This window comes from Scyliorhinus torazame, chromosome 3 (assembly GCF_047496885.1).
Source record: "Scyliorhinus torazame isolate Kashiwa2021f chromosome 3, sScyTor2.1, whole genome shotgun sequence".
Lineage (NCBI taxonomy): Eukaryota > Metazoa > Chordata > Chondrichthyes > Carcharhiniformes > Scyliorhinidae > Scyliorhinus > Scyliorhinus torazame.
This window is the reverse complement of record NC_092709.1, coordinates 106440021-106455057: the sequence shown is the minus strand read 5'-3', so window position 1 is coordinate 106455057 and position 15037 is coordinate 106440021. Positions and strand designations below refer to the sequence as shown.

At 45.8% G+C, this 15037-nt stretch overlaps 1 protein-coding gene across 4 annotated transcripts in view; it reads left to right on the top strand.

Moving 5' to 3' along the window:
- arhgap10 (Rho GTPase activating protein 10) overlaps nt 1-15037 on the top strand; it is a 284335-nt gene that overhangs the window by 240130 nt on the left and 29168 nt on the right. Inside the window, exon 20 of one of the 4 annotated variants that reach the window (XM_072496092.1) lies at nt 11821-12037. The exons of the other annotated variants lie outside the window; for them this stretch is intronic. Coding sequence (XP_072352193.1) covers nt 11821-11873 — 53 coding nt within the window. The 3' untranslated portion in view covers nt 11874-12037. Of the gene's footprint in view, nt 1-11820; nt 12038-15037 lie in introns of those variants that run through there. 4 annotated transcript variants of the gene reach the window in all.

Sequence of the window (15037 nt, the reverse complement as noted above, 5' to 3'; positions counted from 1 at the left end):
CACTTTCTCTTTTGGTTTCAGATTCCAGCATCCGCAGTAATTTGCTTTTATCTTGTTATTACAATGGTGACCTATCTCTACTAGTACCTAGGTTCACTGTGAACTAGGTGCCTATCATTCATTAGTCTTCTTCACCCTCCCACTACATCTGGGTTTATCCCCAGGATCCACAGTTGAGTTTGCGGAAGCCTGCTGACTTCCACACCCTGTTGCCTGAGATGCCTTTGGCGGGTGTTCCCTGGGGGACCGGGGCCTTCAGGGTCAGTGCCTGCTTGCGGGCAGAATAGATGTAACTGTGCTGCCCCCCCTCAGTGAGCGAGGCTGGAGGGTGTGTCGCACACAGAGAGGAAGCTGTCAGGTGGGCTGGACAGCACAGGATCTCCTGGGTGGAAGGCCCTGGGTGCGCCCCTGCTGATCCTCTTCCCTTCGGATTCTGGGCTCCTCCAAGTGATAGGGGAGCAGCTGTAGTGAGATTGTTCTCTGGTGCTGCCCTCAGCCATGCAGGTCATGACCTGAATCATGGAACAGATATCCCCTACCATGAAGTGCACGTCCTGCACCAGGGTCACCACTGCAGCCGCCACCCTCTCCGTGTTGGCCTTGTTGCATTGGAGTGATGGCACCATTTCCCCGTACCAAATGTGATGGAACTCCTCCAGGTGGCCTTGCATTCCAAAGAGGAATGCTGTCCTCCCTTCCTGATGCTCACGACCGTGACTTTGCAATTCTAAAGCTCTGGGATGATCAAACCCAGGGGCACGTCATCTGACCGGGGCTCAGCAAGGTCCTGGGCTCCAGCATCCCTCCCAGGTGCCGGATCACTGGGACGTCCTCTGCCTGCTGTGGCTCATCAGTTGTGAGGTGATCACCAGTGAGTGACCCAGAAGCCTGCCTACTTACTAATTCCCACCCAGGTGTGAGTATCTGCGCTGGTGGAGGACACGGGTGACAGCTATGACGCTCTGCAATACTGGTCTCCAATATGTCTCCCTTAGAGCTGCTCAGGTCCGTGGGGTCCAGGGGCCATGAGGATGGTCCGGGCTGGTCCTCTGATTGACCTGCAATGGATGAGAGATGCAATCAGCAAGGGACAGGGAAATACTGGCACGAGAAAGGTCACTCACGTGAGGCTGCAATGGCTGGATGTATTGAGGGTTCTCACTTGTGTCTTTGACCCCCATGCCCTCTGCACTGGTGCAATCTTGCTCCTCGCCAGCAAGCTTTAATGCTCGTTCCTTGAATGGGGTTAGGGTCTTGAGCTCTGGCATCATTCCAGCTGACTGTGCCCACTCACGACGGTTGTGCCCGTGTTTGTCCTGCAGCGAGACGGATTGGAAAAGTGCAGGTGGGAGTCGTGCCACGTCAGATGGGAATGAAGTCCTCCATGTGTGGGCGGTGAGTGGGAGTGGGCAAGTGAGGGGCACAGGAGCTACTGAGGGGATTATGGGGAGGGGGGGCAGCATGACAAGTGCTGTGATTACGTGGGGTGGGTGGGAGTGCGATCCCCAGGGAGGTGAGGGGGCTGCGATAAGGGGTCCTGAGGGAGACATGAAAAGTCAGACTTACACTGGCTGCACATAGAAGGTCATTTCTTCTTTCAGCATGGAACCTCCATCCTCTTATGGAGTGAACTAGTGCTCGCAGTGGACACAGCCTCCCAGGCAGAGTTGGTCTTTTTGCTGGCTGGGTGTCTGTGCCTTTGTTTGACCCCATTCCTCAGTGAAGCGCAGTGCAGTCTTTCTGGCAGCCCCCCCCACCCACCCGATTGGACTTGAAACAAGTGCTGGGAGGGAGTGTTTACATGGTGCGCCCCACTGATTGTGAAGATTACGTTGTAGCAGAGCGAGCAAATCAGAGGCAGGTTACCACAGGCAGGCCATAAAACCAACAGGGAAAAAAAATCCTTAAATAGCTGAATAATATGGCAGGTTTTCTCGCCAACGACGGGATTCTTTCCAGTTTTTTCACTGAAACTTTGAAAAAATATCATAAACTTCCACCCATAGATTGGGATTTTCCAGCCCTTCCCGGTAATAGGATCTTCCACTCCCGCCAAAGGTGACTTCCTGTGAGGAGGGCGAGCCATGCAAAACACTGTAGTCTTCGAGGGACCGGAGGATCCGGCTGCCGGCCAAAGTGGGAAATATGTTTGGGGGGGGGGGTGTTGGGCAGAGGAAAACCCAGCCAAGGCCTTTCTGAGTTAAGATTCCAAATTCAGAATCAGCCCTTTGCTGTATACCAATATCTTCCAGGAACTCATTTAATATTACAGTTAGCTTCTGTGTATGAAGTAAAAAAAAATCTTGTGTTCATATAGCGCCTTTTTTTGCATTCCGAATGACCAAAACATTTCACAGCCCGTTAATTATTTTTGAGTGCAGTCACTCGTTGATGTGTGCAGAAGGAGCATCCATGTGTAGGGTCCCACAAACAACAATGAGATGAATGATCACTTAATGTGCTTTGTTGGTGATGTTTGAGGGATGAATCTGGCTAGGATACGAGGAGAACTGCCTCCTCTTCTAAAATAACTATGGGTGATTTTACGTTCATCGAAACAGATAGATTACGCTTTGTTCTATCACCTCATCTCGACTATTGCCCCTCTTGAGTGTGCAGCCCTCCTTCGAGGCTAACGTGCCAGCCTAGGTTGTGTGTTCAGATCCTGGAATAGGATTTGAAGCTCTAATCATCCAACTCTGAGGTGGAAGCTCAGGGGAACTAAATGGCTGCTCATGTTATATTTACCTCCAATTCCCTTAACTTTCAATTGTGACATTTGCTTTTCTTGATTCCGCACGATAATCATGGGACAGTGCCTGTTCGTTCTCCCTGATAATGAACAAACTTTTATTGCAATAATAAAGGTAGCAGTGCCATGCTGACATTTATTTTGTAAAAGATAAATTACTTTAATTATAGTTCCTTTCCTTGCTTATCATTCCTGCAGTTTCTTTTGCCCTAAGCACCTCTGAGGAAAATAATTTCTTGCAAGGAGTTTCCTGCGTCAGTAAGCCTCTTGTACTTAATTAATGTTTGGTATCAATACTCATTCTTATGATTAATGAGCAGAATGCCAAACCGTCTTATTATTTAACATTCTGTTTGTTAATCAAGAGTTGGCTTGGATGATTGGCAGCACCATCGCCTCCGATTCAGACGATGCAAATTCCACTCTAGAATTTGAGCCATAATCCAGATTGACACTGCAAGAGTGCAGGACTGAGGGAGTACCGATTTGTTGCCAGTGCTGCTTTTCAAATGAAATGCTAAATTTTGGTGCTGACTCATCACGTGGGTTTAAGCGATTGCACCACAGTTTTCCCTGGTGTCAACATTTATCTGTCAACCAATATCCTGGACAAATAGACAAAATGGCCATTTATCTCATTGTCTTCTGTGAGATCTTTCTTTTCGCGAGTCGTCTGCCCCATTTGCCCACAGAACTAGTGACTATACTTAATTTTGTGACATTTTGCAGATATAAAAGGCACAATATAAATTTAAGTTATTTTTCTTATTTCATGGTCCTCCCTTTTCCCATCAAAATATCCATGCAGAGAAAGATGTCTAAAACCTAATCAAATAAGCGTAAAGTGATTGTGGCTAACAGCTGGGTGAAAAACAATGGGCGGTGGTTCAACAGCTGGCAATAGAAAATTGAAACAAAATTAAAAACAAACCTGTGGGTCATTTGTAAAGCTACAAGGATAGACTTTGTACGGGATGGGAAATGACAGAACAGTACAGATTCAATTTGGTTGGTCACAAACAAGATGGGAACAAGGAAATGATGGTGCAGAGGCATAAATCAGCAAAGGACATTTCTCGAAGAACCACCCCGCCTTCTCCCTATTCCTACCCGTCCACTTCTGCCTGGCTGCCGAATCCAAATGTTTTATGGCGTATCATTGGGGTCATTTACCTTAATAGCAAGCCTAATTGACCCTTGATTATTCACTTAAATATGCCAGGTGAGCACCAAAAGCAGCAGCTCACCCCGCCCCTCAGGAAGATTGTGGGTTGGGTACCCCCACCCCCTCATATAGGCCATAATAACAATGATCGTGGGCTTGATTTTTGCAGAGTCGGGAGACTCGGTGAACCTTTAGAAATGGCTGAGTGCAGTGTTCCAGATTCCTAGTGTCCCCAATTTCGTCAAAGCAAGATAAGAGTGCAAGTTGCAAGCCTGCATCCTATATTCCCCACCAGCCTGGCTCCATTGCTGTGTTGGGCATCTCCTAGCCCTCTGCACGTTTTGTGGAGTCAGGCCAGCTTTGCAGGGGTTCATGATCCCTCGGAGATGTTGTGGATCATAGTCTGGATGTGGGAACCTTTTGAAAAGTAAGTTTGAATGTCTTCCCCATGGCCCCCAGGTCAGTCTCTGCCTCTCTATCTACCCCCACCCCCATGAGCTCTCATACCTTCCATGCCAGGCTACAGCCCATGATATCCTCCATGCCAAGTTATACCCCTCTACCCATCCCCATAGTTTGGCAGGCAAGGTATGAGGGCCATAGGTGGTGGGTACAGGGGCATGGAGTGGCATACATTGGCCTAGGGACTGTATGGGGAGGTGAGGGTTAGAGGTTGTTTTTTTGCTGTGTTGTTATAATTAAATTGAGATGAGGTCCCAGAGAACCGAGTCGGACCTTTTAAACAAGCCCGCTTTGGCACCTGGCAGCTCTTGTGACAGCCTCTGATCTCTATTCAGGGCAGTGAGCCTGACCTCCATTGTCACCCTCCTGCCGCGGAAAGACAATTCCATCTTTGTGGACATTTTCTCCTGAGGTAGGAGGACCAAGCCAGGAAATTTCCTGATTCCTGCTTACCTGTCTCTAGGATGAAAATCCAGCCCCTTGTGAGGAGAACTTGACACTACAAATTATTATTATCTACATTCTGGTATCCACGGTACTGATTCAGAAATTGCTCCAATGTGTGTCACATTGCAGTTATTTCCCATTGCTCAGAGAAACCTCTTTGGTATGATCTAGATCTTGCCAAACTGTGACAGATTAATTACAAAATACTTTTGAGAAACAAATATGGAAATTTTTGACTGACTTAGTACTTTCTTTCAACTCAACGAGGCAAAACTGTTTTTCAATGGCACTGTCAATGAGGCAGTGTATTATGATCTTTAAATCATGATGTAAATCCTCAAATAGGATGCATCTTAAATCTACTTTGGAGATATCACTTCTGATCTTAATGTGAACATCCATCTATAAGAATAAAGTTGGATTCTTTTATATCCGCAGGGTATCTTAAATTGCTTCACAGCCACAGAAATACTTTTGAATTGAAGTCGCTGTTTATTATTAATTCATTTTCAAGACCTGGGAATTACTAGCAAGATCGCATTTACTTCCTATCCCTAGCTGGTGGCAGTCCAACTTCTTGAACTACCGCAGTCCGGAATATTTTTCGTAACGTTTTGATCACAACAAAATTGCTTGTTAGGCCACCAAAGGGCAGTTAGTGGTCGACCATGTTGTTTTGGGACTGTATTCACCCTTGTCAACCAGCCCTAGTAAGAATGGCAGTTCTTGGTGGTGCAGTGGTTAGCACTGCTGCCTCATGGCGCCGAGGATTTGGGTTCGATCCCGGCCCCAGATCACTGTCTGTGTGGAGTTTGCACCTTCCATCCGTGTCTGCGTGGGTCTCACCCCCACAACCCAAAGATGTGTAGGTTAGGTGGATTGGCCACGCTAAATTGTCCCTTAATTGGAATTTCTTTTTAAAAAAGCCTCGTACATGGAAAAAGAAGAATGGCAGTTCTCTTTAGCAGATGAGTGAACCAGTTGCGATTATAGTAAAGTTTTAAAAACATTTTTATGGAGAAAATGATTCATTTATAACACCGTAAAATCAAAACACACAACAAATATAATTCCAAACATATCCTCCTCCCTGCCTGCCACTCCCCAAAAAGAAAACAAATTGTAACCAGATAACGCCTCCCCAGCATCTGACGGTGACCAACTCCATGAAATAGGAAATGAATGGCTGCCGTCCAGCTCTATCCCCCACTTCCTTTTTGCCTCATCCAACAGAGCTTGCTCCAATAACAAAACCCGACCATGAATAGCCGAAATCTTCCCCTCCCCTTACTCAGCCAGCGAAAAAGGCCTTATCCAACAGAGTGGACAAGGATGGAGTCGACCAACCTCTTCCTCTCCACCCTTTCTCTCGTCTCCTTTTGTGTCTTATAGGAGATTATCTCTCCTTCCTTTCCTCCCCCCTCCTCCCCAAAATGTGGAGCATGATCCGAAATAATTATTGCCGAATACCCCGCCCCCACCACCCCCTGGAAGGAGAGACTTACTCAGCACTAAAAAGTCAATCTGAGAGTAGACCTGATGCACCCGAGAGGAAAAAGAAAAATCCTTCTTACTCGGATAAAAATATAGTCATGGGCCCACCCCTCCCTGCATCTGCTCCATAAAGGATAATAATGCCCTGAAGGTTTCAAAGACTTGGGTCTCGATCGAAATGCCTGCTCCACCCAGCCCTTCCGTAACCTTGTCTGATCCATGATTCGCAAATGGGTCTCCTGCAAAACCACCATATCAACATTCAAACTCTTAAAAGTGTAAAAACACCCTTGATCTTTTCACTGGGCCATTCAACTCCCTTACATTCCAGGTGACCAGCTGAACAGGGTGTCGTCTCGACCCCCCTGACCTACAGTCAACCAGACTCGATGGGCCGAATGGCCTTCTTCTGCACTGTAGATTCTATGATTGTAGATTCTATGATAATCTATGATTCCCACCATGTGTGGCAGTCCAGCAGCTACTCGAAGAGAACCCACAACGGACCCACCAAAGTTGGCCACCATATCCCCCATCCAAACAGAACAAAGAAAAAGTTATAGCCACCATCAGAGAACTAACCCCCCCCCCTGCCTGCCTCCCATCCATACCACATCCAAATCAACCACACACAGCAACAAGGCAAATAAAGGCCCCTCCTCTCCACGCATCCCAAAATTAGCCCCGAACAAAACAAAAACAAAAAACCTAAACTCATCCTTAAAAAGAACCCATTATGTGAACTGCAGCTACCCTCCACTCCTACTAACTAACTATACAGCTAGCAGGATGGTTCCCGCTCATAGTAAACACAGAACAAATAACCATGACACCAACCAGCGTCCCCATCCATATTCAACTTTAATAGTTTAATGAAAAGAACAAAACCCATCCCACAAACAGACAGTAAAAATACAAGTGCAAATTACCAATTGCTCAACAATCCCAAATATTATTAGCCCACCCCCAAACAAACAACTCACAACAGATACAGTTCCGTTTGCTCAATCCCAGTCCCTGCTTCTGTACAAATGACTCCGCCTCCTCCGACACATCAAAATAGTAATCTTTCAATTCGTAAGTTACACAGGTGCGCAGGATACAGCACACCGAATCGAACATTGCTCCTGTACAATGCAGCCTTGGCCTTGTTGGCCTATTAGCCAGTTCCGCTCCCACATCCTGGTAGAGGCTAATGGCATGGCCTTCCCATTTATAGTCCCAGTGGTCCTTCTCCCACTGGAGGATCCTTTTCTTTATTTGATAACTGAAAACACACAATGATCACACATGGTGGTTCACCAGACTGGGACATCTGCCTGAGCGACCCGAGGGCCCGATCCAACTCGGAAGAGGAAGCCATTCCACCTTCCCCCACCGTCTTTCCAAACAGCTGCAAGATGTATTTTGTTGGGTTTGGACCTTCCAGACCCTCCTGCAACCAACAACTCTCACGTTTTGCCTTCTGGAGCGAGTCTTCAGATCGTCAACCTTGGCCCTTAGTGCCTTGTTGTCACAGGCCACCCATGCCATCTCTGCTTCCAGGGATGTGATCTGGTTACTGTGTCTGGACAGGGCCGCCACCACATCCTTTAGCACCACACCATGCGCCTTTACTGTCAAATCCGTTTTTTCCAAGGCCACACAAATAGTTTCTATTGAGGGGCTTGATCTCGCGGGCACATTGCACCCGCCCAGGAGCGCGACGCTACCAGTAGGTGCCAGGTGAGGCCTCGTGCGGGCTTCCCGGTAGCCACTACATCTCGTGGGATGGACCCAAATCCTGTGAGGTGGCGTGACCACAATCCCACCCACAATGGGCAGGACCAGGCAGCGCATGCTGAAGTAGATTTTAAACCTACATACGAGTACTTGCCACCAATCTACCAGGGTGACCTCAACCGGGCGCCTTTCAGTACTGGACCAGGCAGAAAGGCACCCGTGCAGTCTTGAGGGCCATTGGAGGCCCCTGGGTGGTCAGGGATAGGGCAGGCCTGCCACCTAGCCATCCCTGTGGAGCGTGGGCACTTGCACTGCCTGGCTGCCACCCTGGCACTGTCAAAGTGCCCGGGTGGCACCGCAAAGCCAGCAGGAACACTCAAAGGGTGGCACTGCCACAGGTTAGGGCCTGCGAGGTACCATACTCATTAAAGGAGGATGTAAGGGGGGTTTGAAGGGTGGAGGGGCATGCAGGGCAAGTACGTAGGAGCCGGTTTGGGGGGGGGGGGGGGGGGGGGGGGTCAATGGTGGGAGTCCTGGTACCGGGGGGGCTGTAAGTCTTTGTGGGGGTCTGAAGGGGGAAGCCTCAGGGAACCCATAGGGGGGTGTCATCACTTGGCCCATGTGTGTGGGCGGCGACATTGCTCGTGGGTGGGGGATGTGGGGGACCCTCAAGCTCACTTAGAGATCGGGGCACCCTTTCATAATGGCGCCCCGAGCTCTGAGGAGCAGGTCTGGCCAAAGAGTTCAGCTCCCCAGTGATGAAAATAATTCTAAGTGTGGGCTAAACCGATGCGAAACTCTCATGGTTCAAAAATGCGACTAAGTTTGGTTGGACAGCGGTGGGGAACTCACCGACAAGAGCCGGTGGGGAACTCCCAGCTAAACCCACCACAAGTGACCTTTCTGTCAGATCGCAACCGAGGTCTTCAGAGCCTGCTGCAATTTCTTCAGTTCCCCGCCAAGATACCTGTAAGCACCTCCGCGGTTAATTGAGTGGCCAAAGATGCAACAAGAGCCTCCGCCATTTCTCAGCAGACGAGGCTTTCGAAGTTCCCGAGTCCAACAACAAATCTTTACTTTTCTACTGCCTGGTTTTGTACTTATTGGGCATTCCTTCTTCATGGGCCTCTTATCCCATCAAACTAACAAAGTTCCTCCCCAAGTCGCCCCCGAACACCGGGCGTAAAGGGCCAAAATCAAGGTACTCTGACGAGAGCCACCTCATGTGCTGCTACTGGAAGTCCCACATTTTTAGTAAAGTTTGAGGGTCACTTGTATTGATACCAATGTTTTGTTTCGGGATTTTATTTTTAGGGAGAGAGTTTGAATTCATTTAACTCTCATGGTGTGATTTCACTCAGATTCTCCAAATTATTAGTCCAGACCTCTGGATACCAGTCCAGTAAAATAATCGCTCTGCCCAGTTATATAATAAAACATTGCAGCCAATTTACATGCAGCAAGTCCTGCATGAGCAGCAATAAGATAAATCCGTTTCAGTGGTATGGACTTGTACATGAGAATGTCTATTTGGGCAGGCATAAGGAGTCTCCGGGTAATGTTACTTGCGAAGATAGCAACTAAAGCAAAGCAGCAATCTTTCCACACGCTGAGCTCGTGAAATTTGGGAAGGAGAAGTGTGATGAGGACTGGGCCATAATTATTTTTATTTGTTCATGGGATGTGGGCGTCACAGTCTGTGCCAGCATTTATTGCCCATCCCTAATTGCCCAGGGGGGCAGTTAAGAGTCAATCACATTGCTGTGGATCAGGATTCACATGTAGGCCAGACCAGGTAAGGACAGCAGATTTCCTTCCCTAAAGGATATTCGTGAACCCAGATGGGTTTTTACGATAATCGACAATGGTTTCATGGTCATCATTAGAATTTTAATTCCAGATTTTTAAATAAAATTAAATTTTTTTAACGTGGGCGATCTCTGGCTGTAATATTCTGGATTAATTTGAAGGTTACTGTGAAAACTGGACTCTTGGTGAATGAATTTGGTAATCCACTGAAATCTATGAAGTAGCCATCAAGCAAGAGGGTGGTGCTTGGAACCCACAAGAACAACACTTTTTGTCTATTATCCATTTATGGATTACAACAACTGGTGTAACCTCAACAATGTAAAAAGATTATAGGTAATGCTTATTTGCCTAATCCCACATTCTCTCCCAATCCTTTCACAATTAAACTCGCAACAAAGACTTCACGTATCCCTAAAACAAAAGTGTTTTTGACAGAAATTTTCAAAATACAGTACAAATCTCATAATGGGAACAGCCTAGTCATGAACAAAGTGTTCCTTTTAGAATCTCATTACTATTCAGTAAATATTCTCCAGGGAATGCTGGAGTAATTGTTCTCTCTGAATTAATTGATCATGTGTCGATTATCCCTGCGAACAATAAATCATGTGGCTCTTCTGATCGCTTAGATAGTTAAAGCAGGTAGTAGCTGAATCACACAGGTTACAAAAGCTGAGTTTTATCCCTTAACTTATGCTCGTTTTTTTGTTTATAACGAGAATCATTTTTTGTTTATAATGAGAGTAATAGGAGGGGTAAAATGCAAAATCTTGCAAACAGTGGAAATCTGAAACAAAAAACAGAAAATGCTAGAAATATGGTAGACATTATATAATTTGTGTTTGCAAGGGTTAACACCCAAAACATTAACTTCCGATATTTTCTCTGTTTGCAGCAATAAGGGTTTTACAATTAGCTTCAGTGCCCCATGAGTGTCGGAGGGAAAAATCAGTCGAGGACTCCACTATATCCAGCCCCCTACTAGAAATGTGAATACAGGGAGTTAGGTTGAAAACAGGATCATGCTTGACTTTCTTGTTCTCTATGTTCAAATAACAAGAGTACGCTCATTATCTGCCCTCCAAGATTGATTAGATATGTTTGCATACTTGTTCCCCATACAGCTAGGAAACAAAGCTTTCAGGTGGGCAAGGGAGAAATTTGGCAGGAAAAATAAAAATCTAGTTGGCACAAATGTCTGTTGAACTGAATAGATATTCATTAATTGCCCATAATTGAAATCTGAATTGATCGGTGGTCAGTAATTTTTTTTAATAGTGAGTGTATGTTTATTTGTAAATTTGTAGAACACCTGAACTGTATAAGGAGTGTTAATATAAACTTGTCATGATGCCAGGAAACTGTGACTGAGTGAGCGCTACCTACAACCTTACCAGCTAACCACAGACACATTGAACCGTTTAAAGAAGACCTGTTTAAAACAAAGCAAGAAAAGGCATTGCTCACAAAATTGCTGCCTCAAGTCACCTGATGGCCGATGCTATAAATTTGACCCCTTCTCTTGAAAGTTTATATGAATTGCACTGCAGACCTGTTACATAGAATTTGGCATCTGGAGAGGTGTCAAGGTCACTTCGAACAGGGACGCCCCTCAACGAAAGGCATTAAAGATGCAAAGTTCTGGACTTTGATCAGATACTCAAAGGCCTATGCAGGATGAAATTGCCTGTTGGTCTATATTTTGAAATGTGTCAAAACTTTCATAGATACAAAGCTCAAAAAAGGGATTACTTGGTCTACACCAATGATTGTAAGACATGCTAAACAACTTCCCTTCCAGGAATATACAGACAGGATTGTAAAAACTAGTTGTGCCAAGCAGAATGAGAAAGAACAAGGAGGGGAGAAAGAAACATGACAGTCATCTAAAAATATTACTGGGAAAGAGCAGGAAAGGTCTCTTGCACTCTCTGTGTCTCTCTCTGTCTCACTCTGTCTTTAACAGGCACGTCAACCCAAACGCAAGTCAACTCCAGAACTCTACAGGACACCACCTAATTTCAAACGGCCACAAGGTTCAACCACTACGCCTCAAGGAAAAGCAAAATAATTAGTTGTATATTCTTTTAACTTTATTTTGGACTATAACTTTCCTACCTTTGATATGTGTGTGTGTGTTGTTGCATATTTATTTTTTCTTGGCTAATAAATATAAATAGTAACTAATAAATGTATTCTTTCTATGCCTCAAGAAAATCTGGTTTCATTGGCTCCTTATTAAAAAATAAATACATTTGGATTGGAAAAAGCACTAACAGGGACCAACGGAAGGGGCTGAATAGAAGGGGAAACAATTTGTTCCTCCTCGCCCAGCCTTAACAAAATCAAAATGGTGAATATGCAGGTTTGGCAGCATTTGTAAAGATGAGGTGGATTAACATTCCAGGTGTAGGCACTACATTCAAGATAATGAAATCTCCTTATATCACTGAACAAACTGAGGACGAGAACACAGGGACAAAGAAGCTGCCTCCAATGCAGAGGCAGTTAATGGGTTTGATAATCGGCAAACAGAGTTTTTTCGATATTCATAATTTAGAAGTGCATTTTATTAGCCCCAAATAGCATTGACATATACAGTTATTGTGACAGTATTCTGCTATAAGGAGGAAAAACAAGCAATTATACCAGCCTTTGTCACGTGGCACTATTTTTCTGAGGGTTATCATACTGTTTTCTGAAGGCTACAGTATTGTGCCCTTCTATGATATATATATATATATATATATTACTTTCTGATAACGCTTTCACTTTCCTGAAGCTTCTACCAAAGTTGCCTCAATAAAGGGGCAAAAAGGCAAAGCAACAGAGAAATTTTAAAACTATTTCTGTCGTGTCCCCCCCCACCCCAAACCAAGCAATACTTTCCATTCTGAGGAAAGTTCCTGAAGTGTTAACTTTGTTTCTTTTTCCTCAGATGCTGCCAGACTTGCCGAATATTTCCAATATTTTTTTAATGCTTCACGATTGCCTTCATCTTCAAGTAACTGGAGTTTCTTCAATAATAAAGCACATTAAATAACAGGGCGGCATGGCGGCACAGTGGTTAGCACTGCTGCCTCACTGCGCCAGGGACTCGGTTTTAATTACGGCCTTGAGTTTCTTCCGGGTGCTCCGGTTTCTTTCCACAGTCCAAAGGTGTGCGGGTTAGATGGATTGGCCATGCTAAATTGCCCCTCAGTGTCCAGGGAATTGCAGGTTAGGTTACGGGAATTGGGTGGGGTAGGCAGGACAGTGGACCTGGGTGGGGTGCTCTTTCAGAGTGTCAGCGCAGACTCAATGGGCCAAATAGCCTCCTTCTGCACTGTAGTGATTCTATGATTCTAACAGGTATTATTTCCTGCTGACAGGAAAAATTCTGTTTGGCTGATGAAGTGAGCTATAGAAGTGTGGTCCCTCACATCTGGATCCTGTGCCACCTGAGGTTTAATGACCTTGGGAGGGCAGGAAAGGTGAGTGGCACCTCACATTCAGGTACCAACACCCCCATTCTTGTTTTGCCCAGCATACTCCTGTACAAGACTCCTCAGGCCAACACAGTTACACTCATTCCTCTCAAGGCAACTTCTCATATCCCCACCTAAACAACCAATAGTGATACCCTCACTTTATTGTCATCTCAGAGCGCCAAATGATGGCTTCTATCCCAAGTCTGCCCCTGCACATGTGTAGGCGGGATAGTCTTTGACAGGACTCTAAAAGCTGGAGAATTTTCTCCATGAAAATCGCAGCTGTAAGAACAGAGGAACAGGCAGCCTGCCTCTAGCCTTGCTGAAGCCACAACGGGAGCACCACGTAGAAGCAGTAGGAAAAGAAAGACTTTTCAGTTCCAAAAGGGGATGATGAAAATGCCACTACCTTAATGTATCAGAAAATGTAAATGAATCATATACTTTATTTGCACCTATGTTGCCTCCTGTCTGCCAAATGGACATCAACTCTGAGGAGATGGAATGATCAGAATGGAATGCAAGCAAAAAGTATGAATGAGATGAAGGGATTATAAAACTGTGGGACTGATTTGTGTTTGGGTTAGGGAGAGGGAGTTGTTGGGGCAATGGGTTCAGCATTGGTCTGCCTTAAGGCTTCACACACTTTGGGTATCTGAACTGTCCCTGAATGAATCTGTTAAAGGATTCTCTGCAGCCTGGACCTCTCAGGCTCCTCCTCCTCAGGATGCTGAGAGATTTTTGCCTTTCTCCTACTGCATGTCCAGCCCTTTCTGCTGTGTTACATTGTGCAAGGTACAGCAGGCGGCACCAATCTGAAAATCCTTGCTGAAACCTGTGAACGGTGTCCCCAGTTCTGCCCAGACATCTGAATCACATCACCCATATGTTAAAATGGCCCCAGTTGTACATTTTCTCTGCATCAGTGGAGGATTCCTCATGGGTATCATTGACCACATACTTACAGGGTAGCCCTCATCTCCAAGGAATCATCCACTGACTGGAGATGTCAAAACCTGGGGAGAGGGGAATGAAGACACCATAGCATCATCAAGGCTATCTTGCAGGGACTTGCATGAAAACTGTCCAATGCTCCAATACAAACTGACCGCAATGCCTTTTAATTGACAAAGCCCACTGATGATTTGCAGCTGATGATTCCCTTGGGCCTCTGGGAATCGAACCACTGCAGGAAATGTGACAGCCCTGTTGTTCCCACTGACTTAATCAGTGTCAAAGTGGAAGGAGGTGCCAGTGCTGGCAAACATGGTTTTGTAACCCTGTAAGAAATTAAGGCTTTGGATAAGCTGGCGTTTTCTGGCCAGTGTAGGGCTTTTATCGGATTTGCTAAGCAGGATTGATTTTCTCTCTGGAAAGAGGATTTCAAAAATCCAAACCATCTTCGTTCAAGCTGCCATGTTGACATTCCTAAGCTGGTAGGATGTTAACTATGCAGGTGATTTAAAAGGATCAGGATATGACCCTCAACGTGATGTAAACTAAAGAGCTGACCTCAGCATAGTGATGAACAAGGGGGAGAGTGGTAACCATCTGACAGTTTGGGTGCATCTCCTGTGTCCATTGGTCAGATTAGTTTGAATAGGTGATTGACATGAGTAAGACACCACACCCAGAAAAAGGGTGTGTTAACAAGTGCTCAAGCACAGGGGGAGGGGTCACATACTGGTGAGGCCCTGGTCAGGCATCCTGGTG